General features: G+C 38.3%; 1 protein-coding gene across 2 annotated transcripts in view; it reads left to right on the top strand.

Moving 5' to 3' along the window:
• Positions 1–18,664, top strand: part of FGD6 (FYVE, RhoGEF and PH domain containing 6) — a 78,005-nt gene that overhangs the window by 37,081 nt on the left and 22,260 nt on the right. For both annotated transcript variants that reach the window (XM_064702082.1, XM_064702083.1), the window contains exons 4-9: positions 181–248; positions 341–371; positions 8,828–8,979; positions 9,740–9,896; positions 10,559–10,646; positions 16,114–16,164. In XM_064702082.1, coding sequence (XP_064558152.1) covers positions 181–248; positions 341–371; positions 8,828–8,979; positions 9,740–9,896; positions 10,559–10,646; positions 16,114–16,164 — 547 coding nt within the window. The remainder of the gene's footprint in view (positions 1–180; positions 249–340; positions 372–8,827; positions 8,980–9,739; positions 9,897–10,558; positions 10,647–16,113; positions 16,165–18,664) is intronic.

Here is an 18,664-nt window from a genome sequence, read left to right as displayed (position 1 = left end):
TTTCTTACACATCCTGAAAAAACAGAAGGTGTCAAAGCCAAGAGATTTCAAAGCAGTATGAAGTATTTTTCTTAGAAGTAACTATCAAATAGTTACATTGAATTTAAGGAACTAATAGCTGGAAATGATCTTTATGACAGTTTATTAGGTGCATAGTGTAACATGTAATTTTATTTGCAGGGTAAGGCAGCTGGAAAGAAAACAAAGGTTTACCACATTGCCAAGGAGATCATGAGCTCAGAGAAGGTGTAAGTGTCAATGCTATACTTAATAACTATTAAATTTATTTTAATTGGGCAATTAAAATGTAACTGTTTGCTTTTTCTTGCTTTTCTGATAGGTTTGTCGATGTGCTAAAGCTCTTACACATTGTAAGTACTCAAAAAAACCCAGTTTCCTCTTCCATTTGTTTAATCTATTAAAGTTTTATGTTTATGGTAGTGACTGTGCCTTTTCACTGCTGCATCTACATATTCAAAATATAAAATTTAATCTAATGAGGCTGTACTTTAATGTTTCATATTTTACATAATGGATGAATATTTTGGTGGTTCTTTCTGGATCTCCTTAATAATTTATGCAGTTTCCAGCTGAGTGTGGGTATTGGATACTGAAAATTTAATATATATCAATTTATGTTAATCATAATCATATTTATAACCCGGCTTGTACTGGCTTATAAATATGTACATAACACCAAAAATAAAGGTTCTGGTTAAAATAACTCCTTAAATGGTAGAGGGGGGCAGGAACAATTTATTTTAGAACTGGTACATTAAAATGGTACATTCTTGAAGTAATCCAATTAATAGCTAATAGCTCCAATGGTGCATCCATCACCATGGCAGTGTATTTTTGTGAGGCTGCAGTTCCTTGACAGACATTTGCTTTCTGATAACACCTGTGATTGCAGTACCTGTAATGTGCTGTAAACAGCCAGGGTTAAATATTTCATCTGTGTTTGTGCAGATCAGTCATCTGCAAAACATGCTGTGCTGAAGGTGATAATAGGAAATTAATGAAGAATTTTTCTTTCTCTATCTCTATTTTGCGTGTTTTCTGTCAAGTTTGAAATGATATGTGTGTGTACCATTTTGTCACTCTATTAAAGTGCAAACATAGTGGTTTTTTCCCTTGGGCAGTAGAAATGGTTATATTGCAAACAGATGCATTGGTCTGTCTCAGTCCCTTGAGAAGCATGTTCTGTGAAACTGGGAACAAAGGCTCTTATAGATGGTTGTATACAGTCCTGTAATGCAGAGATTTTTTTCCAGGGAACAAAAAACTCACCACATCTTTTGCTGATTCCTCTTAGCTTTCCTCCTAGTAACTGTTTTTCTGATTCTGTTCAAGCTTGGTTTTTATGAGCTGGCTCAGTCAGTTGAATCCAATATATAATTTATATTCAACATGGTTTCTAATACTGAACTTAATCTTAAATACTGACAAAAGAAAGAGAGTTATCCTAGACAAGTTTTAAGCTGTGTAATTTTAAATTATCATATTTTTCAGACATTTAATTTATTTGTTAAAGGTATCTTTGCTTTTCAGTGTACCAGATTTTTAGGTAGTATGTGCAATACTGGAAGAAAGCCTGTTGGTAAGGAGGATGCAGGCAAGCAGAAGAACAGTGTGAAAAAGGGAAGAGTAGAGAGCTTAGGAAGTTTCTGGGATAAACTTAAAGCTCTCTCCTCAGTGTAGGTGTGCAGTGGTGTAGGATGTGTTTTGCTTTTCCTTTAATGGATAATTTGCTACTCTATTCATGACAGTCTACTAGTTTCTAACTGCCAAATAAAAACTATTAGAAATGTTTTTGTTGGCTAGCAGTGGCAATCAGCATGTATTCAGCCTGGTCTAACAGGGAGGATGCTAGGCTAGGAGTTTAGAAAATACTTTGTCCTTAGCTTGTCGGTTGGCCTGCAGCAGGAACCTTGGAGGGTGTCCTTGTCAAAAAGGGCACTGGTTTTGACGCTTTGTGTGTGTGCATTCTTCATTAAATAAGAACTGCCATAGCTGAGAAAGGTTGTAGACGCACAATTTTTGTTTCCACAGAGTGGTATGCCTGAGAATTTGTTTGTTTTTCACACACATTATTAAATCAGTTAATTTAATAATATATTTCTTATAGATAATATTTTAATGTTGATAAAATTATCTTTTTTATTTCATGTGCACTGACCACTTTGGCTTGCTAACAGCCAGTCAAGCAGCCTCTGAAATTTCTGAAAAATTTCTGAAATAGAACTTAGATTCTCCCCAGACTGGGCTCTTTTATCTATAGTAAAGATTTGGCTTATTGAGGGATGCTCCATTGCACCTTCTGAGCCATCTATTAGTGGTTTTCCACTTGAAAATTTAGTGACGAGTTCCAATAGCAATGATCTAAGAATGTAAAATACTCTCTTCAGTATATTTTACCAGAGTCAGCTAAATGCATCACATGGCACCAAGGAAGAGGACTGTTGATGAAAGGAAAAGCTTTTTAATTTGCTTCATCTTAGAGCCTTTGAAGTGGAATCTAAAGCAGTTGAGGAGGTAGGAATGTGACTGCAAACTAGTTACAAGTACCACTGAAATTTTTTCGCATTTTTTTCTTTTATGTTGACAAAGTCAAGAGCAGCTCTTCCAAGATACCAGAGTGCCAGCCTGTGTGGACCCTGTGGCACACTACAAGTACATCTGACTGCTTCTCTTGAACACACACTGCAAAATAATAAACACTCGGTGATATTTCTGTAAATACTAAACAAGCTGGCCATAACAGAGATAAGGGGCTCACCTGGCTTTGCACACAGCACACAGTATCAAACAGACTCAGCAAATGGGGTTGCTTGAGCATGTAATCAAACATTAGATGTCATCTTGAATTCTCTGTATTTCTGTTACTGTGTTAGTGCTCTTTTAGGGTGAGATTCCAATAAAATGCTTTCAGAAAATTCTGGAAACAAAGGAGCTTAAATCAAACTAGCTCTTCTGTATGCACATTTATGAGATGGTTCATGCATTGCCTCCTGAGAGTGAACCAGGGTTGACAATATGGGAGAAGTGCTATTTTTTCCTAAGGACGCTTGCAGAAAAAAGAAACTGTGAGCTGGGTGTAAAATACAGTGACATAAGAGAAACAAGCTTATCACTTCTCTCTGAGTTGCCCTGTGCCTGAAAAACACCCAATGTTCCTGGAAAAAGGAGTAAGGCAGGATTGGAGCCCTTTGTAATTCTTTGTTGTGGGATTCTTTGGAGATGGTTTGCTCTGCATGAGTGAGAGGACCTCCTCAGCAGCTTCCTGGCACTGTGAGGGTAAGCTGTCTGGCTGTTTGTTGTAATTTTTTTGTACATTTTTGTTCTGAATTTTGTTCTTTTGCGAAAACCCTCCACTCTTTTTGTTTTTCCACTCTTTTTGATTCTGTTTCCTCCCTGCTGCTTTGGTATAAGCAGCAAGGTTTCTGGTCCAACAGAGGAACTTGGTTTTTTGAGATTACTCCTTACAGGAGTAAAAGCCGGTGGGCTTTTGCCTGAGCCTTTAAATCTGTGCTTCTGACTTAGACCCCTGTTCTGTCCATATTTGGACTCTGAGCCCAAGTAAGTAGGAACTTGTCAGCAGGCACCTCTTAGCATTTCTGCAGCCACAAGATCAACCTCTTATTGCACAAGGCAGATAAGAGGTCAAGCATAGTTTTCTATTGTGTGTCCTTCCAGAGACACAAGAGTGAAAAATTCTGGTTTAATGTTACCATTTTTCAGAAGAAAATGGCAAAATTCTGTATATAAAACCTACATATAGTTAGATAGGTAGGTAGGTAGGTAGATAGATGATAGATAGATAGATAGATAGATAGATAGATAGATAGATAGATAGATAGATAGATATAAACTGATGTCTGTTGTATCCAAGCATTAGGAAAAATAATTCATGGTAGATTTGAAAGAAGAATGTAATGGAAAATAAAATAGCTATGGCCTTTGAGCAAAGTTCTGACGTTGGGTCCTGGCTTACAACTGATGTACTGTTTGACCATGAAAAATTCTCTCAACATCCAACTCTTTTTCCTCCATCTGCAAAATTTCAATATTTGACCAGTCTGAGGTGAATATGTTGACAAGTGTTTGGTCTCTGATGTGCTTTAGAGCTGCTAAGACACTTGCCAATGAGTTGGAACTGTGGTCCTCTTACTAAGAAGACTAATAAAATAGTTTTAGTTTAGAAGGAAGTATTGTTCTACTACCCAGCCTATTGCCTGAAATAGCATTCTGGGAATATGCCACAGTCAAATCATTGTTTATTGTAAAAAAATCAAATACATTGTTTTGTTAAGGGCTTATAAATGATTTTATTACCTGAGACAAAAGATGTGGAATTGTGTGGCAGCTTTCTGAAAGTAATGGCATATGTTTGAAAAATATGATCCACACTGAGTCATAGTTTTGATTAACTATAGTTGCTGTAGTTTAACTTCGCAGTTTATGGCTAATAGTCTGACTCTAGCTAGGAGTGCCTATTTATATTTTAAATAATCTATTTGTGAAATCTTCTGTAGCTGTATTGCTAAGCAGTCATGTTTACAGTTGTCACATCTAGCAGCCTGGCTGTTGTGAAACTTCCTCCTCTGCCCTCCTCCTTCGCCATAGGATGTCTGTATGTGTGTGTATTCCTTGAAAAGCACCCAAATGCAAACATGCTTTTTTCCCTTAAATTAAACTGATCTTTGAGCTATCTGCAGGTGTATTTAGCTGGGGTGTTGTTCTTCGGTGTTCCTGTTTTGTGGTTTTTTTTTTTTATTTTGCTGATGGTGTGTTCTGGGAGAACAGATCTAAGATGAATATTGGTTGAAGCGTTGAGGGATAGAATCCATGACTATGTTTAGTTATGTAATACTTTCTCTTCCTATTAAATTGGCAAGAAGTTTTAATTTCACCCATTTGAAATGATCTTCATTCAGCTGTTAGGTACCTGAAGGTGCATTTGACCCAGTCAGCAGCTGAGCAAGGTTTTAGTCTGCTCAGTATCTCTTTTGATTTACAACTAAAATTGTCCTTTGCTCCTTAGACTGACACGGGCAGATCATTGCAGGCTGGGAATCCTCTGATGGGAAGAACTGAAGGATTGTGAGTCAGGTCTTTGCAGAGGGGAAGTGCCTGGGCTGATTGCAGGTGATTCAGAACAGGATCAGGATTATCAGATATCACAGCCTTTTGGTTGTTTAAGGAGGTTGGATTGAAGGAGTGGTGTGAGGGAACAAAAGCAGTGATGATGGTAACCTCCTCAAATATTGCTAAAAACTCCGCAGCTATAAGGGGGGTGTACACTAACAGGATAAACAGAATTTCTTACAGATTTTCAAGTTGGAAGTGTTTTATCAGACAACAATTCAGCAACAGTATGTGCTCAGAAGCCTTTAATGTGCCTAGAGTAGATTTTCATGTGGATAAGTACCCAGTGGGAGGCTGTCTTAGCCTAGCATAGAATAAAACTACTTCTGGTTTGGAAAGAAAGTTCTTTCCAAGGATGGCAGTGTGTGCTGTCCTCTTGAAGGAGATGCGTGAAAACAATTACAATTACCTAATCAGTAAAAAGTTATATAAAAAGATTATTATTGGACCAGAATATAATGTAAAACTAGAAACTGTAAACCAGCATTTCAGAAAATGTACAGTAGCCTCCCCACTTCTGAAAGGGAAAAAAAAATTCCTGGTAAAAAGCTGGGGTGATTAATTATAACTAGCATAATATTTTGGGTTTTGTCATGCAGCATATGAACCACGTCTAGAGTTGCTAATGTTTTCCAGTGAAATAAGTACATTAATTTCAAAGTGTGGCAAGTTGGTTTTTGGATTTGTTTTTTCTTTTTTAGGTTTTTTTTTGATGAGTAAGATTTCAGTATTTGAAAGATACATTTTTAATTAGAAAATCTGTCTTTAGCATTCTCTTGTAGTGGATTGCTGCATTGCTTCAAACAGAATGATTTCTAGGACAGCCTAGGTGATTGCCTTTGAACAGGCTGATGAAAGCAGTGCTCTTCAGCAGTTTTATATAGGACAACGTGCTAAATATGTTTGTAATATAAATCACGTCATGCAGGCGTGTACAGATATCAGAGCAATATATATATTATTTGCAAGAGCAATTCTGCTTTTATTTAGCAGTGAACCAATTTAGATTTAGAGGGAGCTAGGTGCTGGTACTTTAAATTACTTTTACTGCAGTTTCTAATTTCTAAGCCATTCACCTACTTGCACTAAAAGTTGTCATCTGAACACTTTCCACCCCTTGGGGTGAAATGTCAGGGTTTAGTTTGTAAATTAGCTATTTTACATCTGGTAATTAAGACAGACCTGATCTATGTTTTGTCCTTTTGGATATGAAATTACTTTCTCGGAAGGCCAGTACCTTCAAGTGTAAACACTGGTAATTCCAGCCTTGTTACATTTGTTTTTCTTTTCCCACCCCCAATCCCCAGGCATGTGCTCTCTGCATTCAGCTCTTGAGTTTATCTCAAGATGAACTTGGCATGACAGTTACTTCACACCCACTGCCAGGTTAAAAATAAATCTTAATATGATTACAGTGACAAATGCATAGTCAGTAATGAAGATAATTTTAAAAAATATTAAAAAAGAGCATTGCAATTTATCTCTTGTTGTTTTGCAGGCTTTTGAAATTTGAAAGGTTCACATTATCTTTTTTCCCTGCATTTCCTCTCTCTGCAGCACTTCCTCAGTTTACTCAGTTGTGGAAGGGGATATAGGGGGTGATGAAGTAAAGTTTTGGACGGCTGTTTCAATGATAGAGCCTTTCATGGCATAATCTATAAACCATAATGAAGCTGATGGACTTTGGGTCAAGCTAGTTAAAAACCCAATCTGTATTTGGAGAACGCCCTGCAGACTCTTTGAATGCTGTATCTGGAAGTTAAATAAATGCTCTTAACTACAGCTGAAGTTCCTGTGTTATCTAGTGGTGCCTAAACCTGGCTCCCTGCTCTCCTTTTGTTGTTTGGTGAGGGGGAAGCCTGGGTTGCTGATTACAGTACAGACAAAGCTGCTTTGCTTTTCATCAAAAAAGTGCAAGTCGCCTTATGACTTTCAAACCAAATTCTTGCCTCATCCTATGGCAAAATACATACAGCACATTGTGTGTGCATACAATTGGGGGTGGGGGAAGAATATTATCATAATATGATGATGCATTTTGCATGAAGCTCTCCAGAATGCCTCATTTGAGCTTTTGCCATTGTAATTCCATGTATCATTTCAGTGTTAAGCAATGCCCCAGGGTCAGAAAAACCTATAAGATGCAGCTGGTAGTTAACCTATGTGTCACTAGTCTGCACAGAGGATGTAGACCAGAACATTTCCATATGAATAACGCCATCTGTTTTTTAACTCCCTTGCATTTAGTTCTCAGCCTTCCCCAGTTACAGGCAGTGCCCTGTATCTCGTTTCAGTTTCTTGTCAGAAGTGCCCAGTCACAGCCTTTGTGACCCAGAGGGTCAGAAAGCAAGAAAGCGTGTCTGGGGCTCACGTTGCCAGAGCTGACGTAATGAACAGGGAGAGCAGGGGAAAGTTGAGGCTTCGGTTTGAAAGACCCTAAATAGTGCCAGATGCTGGACTGATGGGATAGCTAATAAGAGCTGTAGTGGTAGACCTAGGGAGGGGGAAAAGGGGGATTAATTTATTTTTTTCCTCAAAGTGAGGACCCTACAGGTTTCCAAAGACAGGCATTCAGGACCACATTCGCATTTAAAATATAACTTATTACAGTGTTTAGAACATTTTGTTGGTTACTTTTTTCAAGATACCTGCAGATCATGCATGTGATATTAGGTTTCTCTAATCACAAACTCCGAAAGAGCTGTTTAATTCTCTTTTTGCCCAAATTTAAGTGAGACACAGTACTATGTAACACTACGTAATTTATATTTTGTTTTTTGTCAGTTAAGACAGTGTTGTTTTTCAAGTAAAATGCTAGATTGCTGAACTTTTTGAAAGATTTAATTGCTTGTGAATAGGAAATATACCCTGAGTAATGGATACTGAGTTTCAATCTTGGCAATGCTGATTTGTGTGGGATCAAGATTTTAATTTTGAGTAGTTTAATGAGGACCAATGAGCCTCAGCTGTGTCCTGTTGGGAGCTGGTTATAGCATAAAAATGCTGTAAGATCCTTCAAGAGTAAGTAGGATCCTCCTCCCTTGTAGATGTCTCAAAGGTACCAGTCAGTGTTGGCTTTGATCATTGCCAACATTTGAAATCTTGTGATTCCCATGTTGTCACGGTATCTTTTTGTTAGATGTTAATTTCCCTGTATATAGAAGAACTGCTACATATAGTAATTTTTTTTACCCTAGGTTTTTCCCTCCAAAATGGCATTTGCAGATGAGTTATGTACACTAGGATGGTTTTTAAGATACTATGATTGTATTAGCTGATATAAAATTTTATTTTTTGACTTACATATTTGCCAGAAGACACTCTAGGCTGACAGTAACCTTGCAGACACAAGCCTGGTTTAGCCCACCTTAGTGTCATCATAAGTAATTCTAACACATTTCTTAAGGGCTTGTTGTAAAAATAATGAACAACTTCTATATTATGCATACAGGACCAAAAAAGTAAAGTTTCAGTGTCAAACCAAAAGGATTAAGGCAGTCCCAGGGGAGTAAATGGAAGCTGCAGGAAAACAACCCAGATGGTACCTGCCTTGCCTTGGGTAACAGGGAGCAGTGCCTGGAATGCCTGTGATGAGAACTCCTTTGCACACTCAGTGTTGGTGCTTTGAAGGCTGTTCACTCATGGCAAGGGGGGTTTCTGTGCTCTTTGTGCTTGGCAGGATTTCAGGGATGCTGTGGCTCATGCCTCCAGGCAGCTGGGGAAGCCAGTGATTGAGGACAGAATCCTGAACCAGATCCTCTACTACCTACCTCAGCTCTACGAACTCAATCGGGACCTCCTGAGGGAATTGGAGGAGCGATTGTCTCACTGGTGACTATCAATAAAGGGATTCCACTCCTTTGATGTTGAAATTTATCTGGGGGCTTTATGTGACTGTGATAATGGTTTGACTCTTGTTTGTGTTTCATGTACCTTCCTAAATGTCAGAATGTACTTTGAAAGTATAGGAGATTATTTTTCATTTAGATGTGTTTTTGTGCCATTAGATGCGTCCCAAAAGGTCCAGAAGGCATGTCAATACGTTTTTGTAGCAAACACAGTTTTATTTGAAATTTCATTTTGAATTGAAATTTCTGGCCCCTGCATGAGTATGATAAGTGCACTGATTTCATTAGGGAAAAAGGAGGCTGTTCTGAAGACTGGTTTGCATTTTAGAGGTAGTTTAGATCTACTTATCAGGCACAGCGCTGATTGACAGCCACAATCCTTTTGAAGATCATTCTCAGTTACCACTGGTGGGTGGAGCTGTACAAAACTCACTGACAAAGGCACTGCAATGGGTAAGGACTTTGCTCACCTTGAACTAAAGTGTTCAAACAGTTCAAGACCCTTTTTAAAAGACTTAAAAAAAAAGTATATGAAGTGGTTGTCATCTAACACTAGTGTGTTGACGTGTGCCTAGGAAGGTGTTTCAGAATAGCAACTGAGATGGGAACCTATCTGCTGTAAGCTTTTTGTTCAGAGCATAAACTAGCATATCTTACTCTGAAAAAGAGAGATGTTTTGCTGTAGGGTTAAGATGTATGCTATTTTTAGCTCTAATTGCATCTTTTTTGATGTTCATTTCTAGGCTTGAGCATCAAAGAATTGCTGACATATTTGTTAAAAAGGGTCCCTACCTAAAGATGTATTCAACTTACATCAAAGAATTTGATAAAAATGTTGCATTATTAGATGAACAGTGTAAGAAGAATGCAGGATTTGCATCAGTAGTCAAAGACTTCGAGGTATTGTATTCTTTTTTAAAATATAACCTGTTTTGTGCCTTTTTAGGAGTTGTGATCCTTCACTGGGCTTTAGAAACTGTCCTTAATTTGTTTGTGTTTTGGTGATGGGGGGTTTTTTTTCAGCAGTCTAGGCTTAAGACAGGAAGAAGACAAGAAGCCTTTTGAATTCTGCAGTGTTGCAGATTTGGATGTTTTTGAATGCAAACTCAAGATAATTAGCATTTTTGAAGCATGGATCTTTTAATTCTGTGCTGTCTTTAGAGGTGTGGATTAATTAAAACTCCTGCAGTGAGCACTCCTGTCTTCTCTACTTTTTTGCCTAATGAACACTGACAGCGATCACAAAGGAGCATGTTGCCCTTGCTATCCTGTTTCCTTTATTTCTGGGAAGCTTCACCTCTCTTCCTCCTAGGTCAAAGCACCTGTTTTGAATCTATAGAATATGAGTGCTTACTAGTGTCTTTCATGCATGAGTAATTCTGCATGCAGTCTTCCACATGGAAATGCTTGCTCTGTAGCGTGATGCTTAACACTGTGGCAGTATCACTTTTCAAAGATAAAAAGCTTATCCAGTATAATCAGTAGTTGTTGGAGGCATGTTTTCTTTTGCTGGAACCTTTGACTGCTGTGGAATTGTTATTTATTTTGGGTGTTTCTTTCAGATGAGCCCCCGCTGTGCTAGTCTGGCCCTCAAGCACTATCTGCTCAAGCCAGTTCAGAGGATTCCCCAGTACAGGCTTCTGTTGACAGGTACAGTCAAGCTTTTTGCAGGCTTCAGAAGCCAGTCTTCACATGCCCCAGGACACCTGTTTTCAGACAGTTGTATCCATCTGTAAAGTGTGTTTGTCTGACTTCACATATATGAGGCTTTTTTAAAACATGTCACAGTATGTGAGGCTCTTCTTAAAACATTGCATGGGTTTAGAGGCTTTTCTTGCTAATATTGATTGTGGTAAGATACACAAGCAAAGTCCTAATGTTTACAGCACTGTAATGTGTTCTGATGGTAGATTCAACAATACATAGAAAACATGAAACCTGTGATAGTTTTTGCTAGAATCTGTGGTAATAGAAGCCTGTAACTTCCTCAAAGGGTTAAAATGCTCCTGTTCTGCTTTGGGTTTTGCTTTTTTGTTTTTTTGGGGTGATGGGGGTTTAACAAATAAAAAAGGCTGTATGGAAAATTGGAGCAATGAGAAGAAAGATATCTATGCAACCGTGAACTTTTGTGAGCTGCTTCTCCATTTCTTCCCCACCCAGGTATTTTGTCTGTAAAATCCATTCTCTTTTAAAGGCAAAACACATGTTTTTAGTGCACACCAGTAAGTGCTTAAGACTTGCTACCAGAGCCAGCTGAGGAGCTGATTTGTAGCTATGAAGTCTGGGCTCTGTACTCTGTGCTGGCACTGGCGTGTTTGGGTGGCCTTGAGCGAGTGATCTCCATGATGCAGTGGGGTTTTCTGTCTGTAAAGGGAGGGCACTGACAGAGGCCTCCTTTGTGAAGTATTTTGAGATGTGTTTGTTGTAAGAGGGGGATGGCTCCTGTAAGGATTTGGAAATACTTAAGGCATTGTTTTTGAGAGCCATTGCTTCTTGATGAGCAATTTAAAAATAACCTCTGTTTATGTAGTAACTGCAAAATAAAATGCTCCATGACCTTTTTTTTTGGCTCTGGAGCAGCTCATTGGCATTTCCCCAGCATGTACTTAGACTAGTGATGCTGTGGCAGATTCAGATTTAAGTGTTATAGAGCAGTTTCCAAATTCTTAACACTGACTTTTTTCATTTTAATCATCTCGTTAAACTCAAGGTGTTGAAAAAAGGGGGAGAACTCTTATTAAATGGAATACTTTATAGGGAAAAACCTTAATGATACTTAATTGATAAAATCAACCCATAAAAGGCATTGGGGAACTTGCTTTATTTTAAAGGGATACTCACTTAGGACATGGTATAGTTTGTTAAACACTTCAAAATCAGCGGAGCTTTGGGTAAGTTGTCAGGTTTTAATTGAAATGGAGTTTGGTTGAATAGGGGATCAGGATGGACCAAATGCCATTGTCAATATACACAGCAGAGGGATGGATGGCACTGAAACAAAGCTCAGATGTTGAAGGGGAATTCCTTGTGATGATGAGCTGTCATTGTGGCTGGGACAGAGTGTTTTAGACCTGAAGAAAGCCTCATCCTGTGCTGATGGGGGTTATTGTGGGGGTCCCTGATCTGCAGACCTTACTGTGGCTGCCCAGCTTTAAATACACCTGCAAATGCTGCTGAAAGGAATGGGATTGCCATACTGGTGGCAAATTTAGAAACATAATTTTCTCTTGTTCTATGGGAACAATAAAATAGATCAGGCCAAGAATTTATTTATGCTGGAGCTGGAGAGTGATGTTTTGGATCCGTTTTGTTTTCAGCCTGTTCAGTCTTTCGTGCATGTATGCTGCCCTTGAGTTCTGACTCTTCCCTGTCTCTGTGGATCACCCATCTGCTTAGTTACCTTCTGTGTAATAGTGAGCAATGCCTCTCTAAGCTTGTGCTATATGAACATCTGGAGGACGTGCAAAACATTTGTATCTTTTGTTGCAGTGGGTGAGATGCAGCCACGGAGCAGCTGCCTAGGCCGGAGCTGGGGGGGATCTGTGGGGAGGAGGGCAAGAGCAGCAGAATGAAAATAATCCAGGAAATGAAGCTGTCAGGCCTGAGTCAGCAGGGATTTCTTCCTATTTAGATGTTCTGTGTCAGTGGGACAGCTTTGTACTGGTAACCTGCTGCTACTCGGTCACATCACAAGATTGTTGCGGTGCTTTGAAGTGGAGTTACTTTTGTGCTAACAAAAGCAGGAGCAGGTGGACTCATAAATAAGCCAAGGAGATGAACAGTTTAGCACTGTTTCTGCTTAATTATACAGCTTCTCCAGTCCAGTAAGTGGACCTCCACTTCTTCACATAGTGGCCCTGACTGCTGTACAGTAAATATTAGATGCCTTATGGGGGAGTCTAATCAGAGGCCTCTGATTTCTGAGAGAAATGAAAGAGGTGATTCTCTTCTCCCTCTAATTTGAGTAGATTACTTGAGACTGTGCAATATGAACAGGCTCTTGATTGTCATAGGATAAGCCTCTCTCCTCTTTTTCTCAGCATAAGGTTGGCAGAGAGTGCCTTTTATTATCCTTGACTGGGTTATAGTGAGGGGAGGATGAGTGGGATGAAAAATTAGCCTTTTTGCACTCTGCAGCTTTGCAGGTTGGAAATAGAGTTGTCAGACTCAAGGCCAATTACATGTAGTGGAACAATTGCTTTGAGTTTAAATCCATTACTTTAGACAGCCCAAGACAAAAAGTAGTTAATGACGCAGAAGATAATTTTAAGCAGAAGAAGTGATAGCCACTTCCCCCAGCAAGTGGGAAGAAAGAACTGGGGGCTGCTGTCAGGTAGAAGTAGGCATACAGAAATTTTCATCACAAAAACAGTACTAGTGTGCTTTTATGTTTATTTTTGCTGTGCTTTGGAGTGTCCAGCAGAATTAAGAATTTCTGAAGGTATAATTAAGGTCTTTCTAGTCTGAACAACAAAAGCTTATTTCAAAGGAGATTTTTTTTTTTTTTTGCAAAGACATTAAATGCCATTTCACCTTAGTATCTGACTTCTGTATTTATTTCATCTAGGAATACTTTTGCAAAAATTTTACTGCAACATTTTTCATGTCTGTGAAATCAGCTTGTCTGTATAGTTTATGCCAGTACCTCCAGAAGGCTCTTGTAAGCACAGAATTTCCAGTGTGTATTCACAGAAGAGACTAAAAATATCTGTTCTGATGCCTCTCTGAAGCTGAGTTTTAGCTGTGAACTGAGGTCCACTTATCAGATAAAGAGAGTACTAAGATGAAAATTACCTGTTTATCACTTTCAGGATTTTACAGTTGTTTTATTGGCTGCTGCAGTTTTGTAAGACAAAGGCTGCCTTTGGTTTTAAATATGTAATTTTAAATGAATGCTGTTATGTTAAAAATCTTGATTTTACCTCTTCTATTCACTGATTATTTAATTTAAAATGCTTGAAAATACCCTCCAAAAATGGATTTGAGTAATGGTGTTTTGGGAAAAATCTTATAAAGCATGAATATGCCAAGAAATAATTAGTTCCCATCTTGGGTCTCTGGTTTTATGTTTCCACTGCAATTACTTTGGATGTTAAATTGGATGTCTTCGTGTACGAGGGACAGTGTCTTAGAGTGCCAGCTGTACATTTGCAGATGAGGAAATTATACCCACCTTACCCCTTGTTCCCAGCCTGTAGAGGTGAGTGTGTAGTTTGGGAGTCTTATTTCTGAGCTGTAGGGACTCATTTTTTCTACTGGGAGATTCCCATTGTAATCTTTTGTACTGGCCCCAATGAACATCAAGTTGCAATTGTAAAGCTTTAATTTGTTGGCTTAATGGGGGAGTCCAAAGAGTGCTCTGGCACAGCTCCAACTTTAGAGGCCACCCATCCACAGGAAGGGCAGGAGAGGGCACCTGGTGTTGTATCTGTGACAGGTTAAACCGAATTAAACCTGGTGTGAACTCTTCCCAGTTCCTTTCAAAATACCTCCTGTTAATTTTTCCCCCCCTCATACAAGCCTCTTACCAGAACAACTCAAGGTGAAGAAAGATTAATATTTTTTTTTAAACTGAATATATGGCCACCTAAATACTGCATTGGAAAGGCTGGTAGCTACTACAGCACAAGATTTTGAGGGACATGAAGGATGCAATATTAATGGAGTACAGCAGACAAAGTTTTGGTCCAGGTCAGACTTATCTTAAAAGATCACATGTGAACCAAATCCTGCTAATGATCAAGCAGAACTCTGAGGAGAGCAGAAAGCTGAGTGTTCCCATGGCCCAGCCAACCGTGCTTCCCAGAGCTCCCTCCCTGCCTCCCAGCTGGTTCCTCTTCCTGCACCCCAACCTGCTCTTCATGCTTCTCCCTTGGATCCTCCCTTAGGTCTCTGCCCAACAATAAAATGTCCGTGCCAAATGTTTCTCTTCCTGTAGTTCTGTTTTTTTCAAAGCTTTCATTAACTGTGACAAGTTCTCTCACTTTTCATGGCAATTCTACTGCAGAAACATGTTTCATAATTCCCTTTTAATTTTGTGCATAAGGAAAGGATTACAATGCACTGAATGGTCTCTGAGGGGCACGCATGAAGCAAGACATCTTATGAAGGCAGGAACAATTGGCTCCTGATCCTTTTTGAATGAAAGAATGAATTTGGGTAGGGCAGGCATATGGGAGTTGAATTATTTCACTCCTACGTGAAGCTTGTACAACTGAGAAGCTAAAATTGAATGCTTACTACATTACATGTAATTAGTTTTCATTAGATCTGCCAGAATATTAATACTTCATTTAAAAGGTAATTATAAATCAGTATTTGTTGACTTTATCAATCTATTGTATATCTCTTGGAATGTTTCTGGTTTGGTTTCTTTTCATTTTAAGAAGTTCAAAGATTACAGAGTACATGATTGATGTTTTACTGAGGATATATACTAAGCTTTGACAGAGTATTGCACTTTTTGATGAACTAGACATTCAGCCAGGGAATGGAAACTCGAGGGGGATGTCTTCATGTGTAGTCATACATTTGGAGTTAATTTTAGCGAAGTAAAATAGATTTTAAAACTACCAGGACTTTAATGGATCGAGGTTGCCATCTCGTGGTTGAACTACAAGTGTCACTGAAAACTGAAAATGCCGATTTGAACATTGAGGGAAGTATATTGTTTTTATTACTGAAAAATATTAATCTTCATCAGATCTTCTGTAGTGGACTATTTTTTAATAGCTCCTAGAGACTAGTTTTGGTGTTCAGACAAATATCTATAATCTTCGAAAGTTTTTTACATCAGCTTAATTGTAAATGATTGCAAGTATACTAATTTTTCACTTGCTTGTTTTTTTCTGGAATAATGTATACAATATATCGCTTTTCACTGGAGAAGACCACTGTTTCAGTAACCTATCTCTTTGCTGATATACTTTCTTAATGGAGATGCTAGTTTTCACTTTGTTATTACCTTGACAGATGTAAAAGATAAAATAGTAGATCTTTGTCAATTAGGTTGCAGATCTGAGCAGCAGATTTCCAGGAAAAAGATGGGGCTTACTACTTTCTGGTGTTGTTTATTTATTTAACAAAACTATCTCTATATTCTTTTTTCTTTATACAGATTATTTAAAGAATCTTTTAGAAGAATCTGCAGACTATAGGGACACTCAAGGTAAATGTGTCTTTAAAGAAATAACAGCATATGTACCAATGTTTCAAGATTTTAAATGCAAAATGCTAAGTCAGTAATATAAATGTTTTCTATTTAGTTCTAAGTTTCTCACCAGAGATACTAAAAGATTGCAAGCTTTTGCTTCAAAAAAGTTTGGAGCTGGCAGTCATATCAGCTCACTCTTGAATTGAAACCAAGAGATAAGAGTGAACTTCCACAGGCAGTTTAAACAGGTATTTTAGGCACTGCCATTGAAAGAGACAGTCCCTTGCATCTGCAGACCTTTATAGGCAGCATAAAGGTCTCGCCAGCTGTGAGCCCTTCTGGCCTCCTCCCCTCTCTGTGCCAGGAAAAGCATCCATGTGGCAGAAGTGAGCAAGAGGAAGGAGCTGCCATGGGTGATATTTAACCTGAGGAGTTCTCCAGTTTGAGTTGTCAGAAGCTGCACAAACACACGTTTCTCACACAGGTTTTTGCCTGCATGTGGGGAGAAAGGAGATCAGAGGAAATGAGAAGTCATTGGTGATGAAGAGAACAGGACCACACATTTCATGGTAGTGCAGGATTAAGGTGGTTTAATTCAAGCATATCAATGCACTGCACATTCAGGCTGTTTCCTTCTTCAGAGTGTGCCTCAGCAGTACAAAAAATGCTCCCAGTTGATGTTTCCATTTCATTTGCATGAGATCCTGTCACATTTGTGCAAGTCCATTGCCTTTGGAAGAGTTGTGCAGATGTAATTGGTTGAGCTGCAATAAATGAACACCTTCAATGCACTGAGCCAAGTTTGCTTTGTCTGCTGGTACAATACCATGAAATATATGAGTAAATATATTTCTTAGGACATTTAGACATATTTGAGTATGTTGAAGATACAAGTCAAAAATAATTTAACTTAGAGGTCTTCAAGATATAGAAAATTTCATCTTTCACTTCTTATAGCTGTCAACAAAATAATACTTGCACTGCATGTTGAACAGCTGACCACTTGAAAAGAGAGCAATCTAAATATATAGTTCACTTTTTGGTGATTTCTCCAGCTTCTCTTGCTTTTGTAGTTATATCTTTCATAGTGTTTTTCTCTCCCTTCTTACATCAAAGATAGAAGCTGACGTTCAGTTATAACAATGCCTAAGTGTTAACTTGACATCTGATATATTTGATAGTCCATCTTAGAATTTGGGTAAGAAAAGAAAATCTAATCTTTAATCACCAAGATCTTTCTTGTAATAATTAAGCTTATCTTACTTCAAACTTTGCTTAATTGTTTAATTCCAATGCAGAGCCTGGGAGTAGGAATGGAGAGGGAGACTAGGTTTGGTTGTGATTAGTTCTCTTGGAAAAAAACCCAAATAGCACAATTCTTCTTGCTGACCTTTATTTGAATACATTACTTCAGCTAAGTGGTATAAGTGGAATGCTCTTCCCTGCCAAAAAGCACTTTGTTTATGGACGTTGACCCTATAGATTATTTTATGTTGTTGTTTAGATTCATTTAGTCTTGGCTGTATAAATAGTCCTGAGATCCTGGAACTTTCCCTTCACTAGCCAGCAAATTTTATAATTTTCTCTAAAATTCTTCAATCTTTCTTGAAGTCAATAAGTAAAATTTTAAGGTTCTAATATGTAGAGTAACTGAGAGATGAAGGAAAGAATAACAGAAAATCAGGTGCTCATTCCTGTCTTTGTGAATTTAGCTACATTTGCCTTCATCTTCTTTCTTGTGGGTGGGAGCTGGGGAGGGTTTTGCCTGAAGCAGCTCCAGCATTATCTAGAAAGAGACCACCAGCTACATTCCAGCAGGCTTGCTTGGTTCCATGACATCTATATCTCAACTTAAATTTTGATCAAATCCTTGATATGTGATATGTATCTTAGCTGTTTGACTCTGTGCTTGCATCCCCTTGGTTTGTGACAATATTTTACAAAAATTCTCCTTCAATTAGCTTAGGAGGAGCTTTTTGTTCATGTCTGTTTAGTTTCTTATATGGTTACATGAGGTTCTGAACCTTTCAGTTCAGAAAGCTCTATCTTTTAACATACTTCCTTTCCAAATATGAGTCAACAATAAGGGAAGTATATGCATTCTACAGTACTAATACTCTAATGATTAGCTGGGGAAAAACCCAAGGCCTTGGTTTACCTGGTTTGGTAAGCTTCTCCATGGACTTTTAACCAAATTTATTCCTTTCTTTGAAGTGCTTGACTGTAATTCAGTTACTCAGAAGGTGCTAAATGCTTTAGAGACTACATTTCAGCACAACAGTTGTTCCAGCTTTCGGTTAAGTGTCATTTTTCTAACTTAAGTAAAGTGCAGGTTTTTGGATAAGATCCTTGTATGGGATGGATTCTTGGACTTGGACTGAAGATTCACTGTGTTCACATAATCATTTTATATAACTGCTTTTTGCACTTACACCTTAGGCTCTTTCACAGTTGATCTTTCTGGTTATTAAATATCAGTACTTAATAAAATTGCTCATATTTGGTAACGTTTTCC

Source organism: Zonotrichia leucophrys, chromosome 1A, assembly GCF_028769735.1.
Source record: "Zonotrichia leucophrys gambelii isolate GWCS_2022_RI chromosome 1A, RI_Zleu_2.0, whole genome shotgun sequence".
NCBI lineage: Eukaryota > Metazoa > Chordata > Aves > Passeriformes > Passerellidae > Zonotrichia > Zonotrichia leucophrys.
This window is presented reverse-complemented; position numbering and strand designations above follow the sequence as displayed.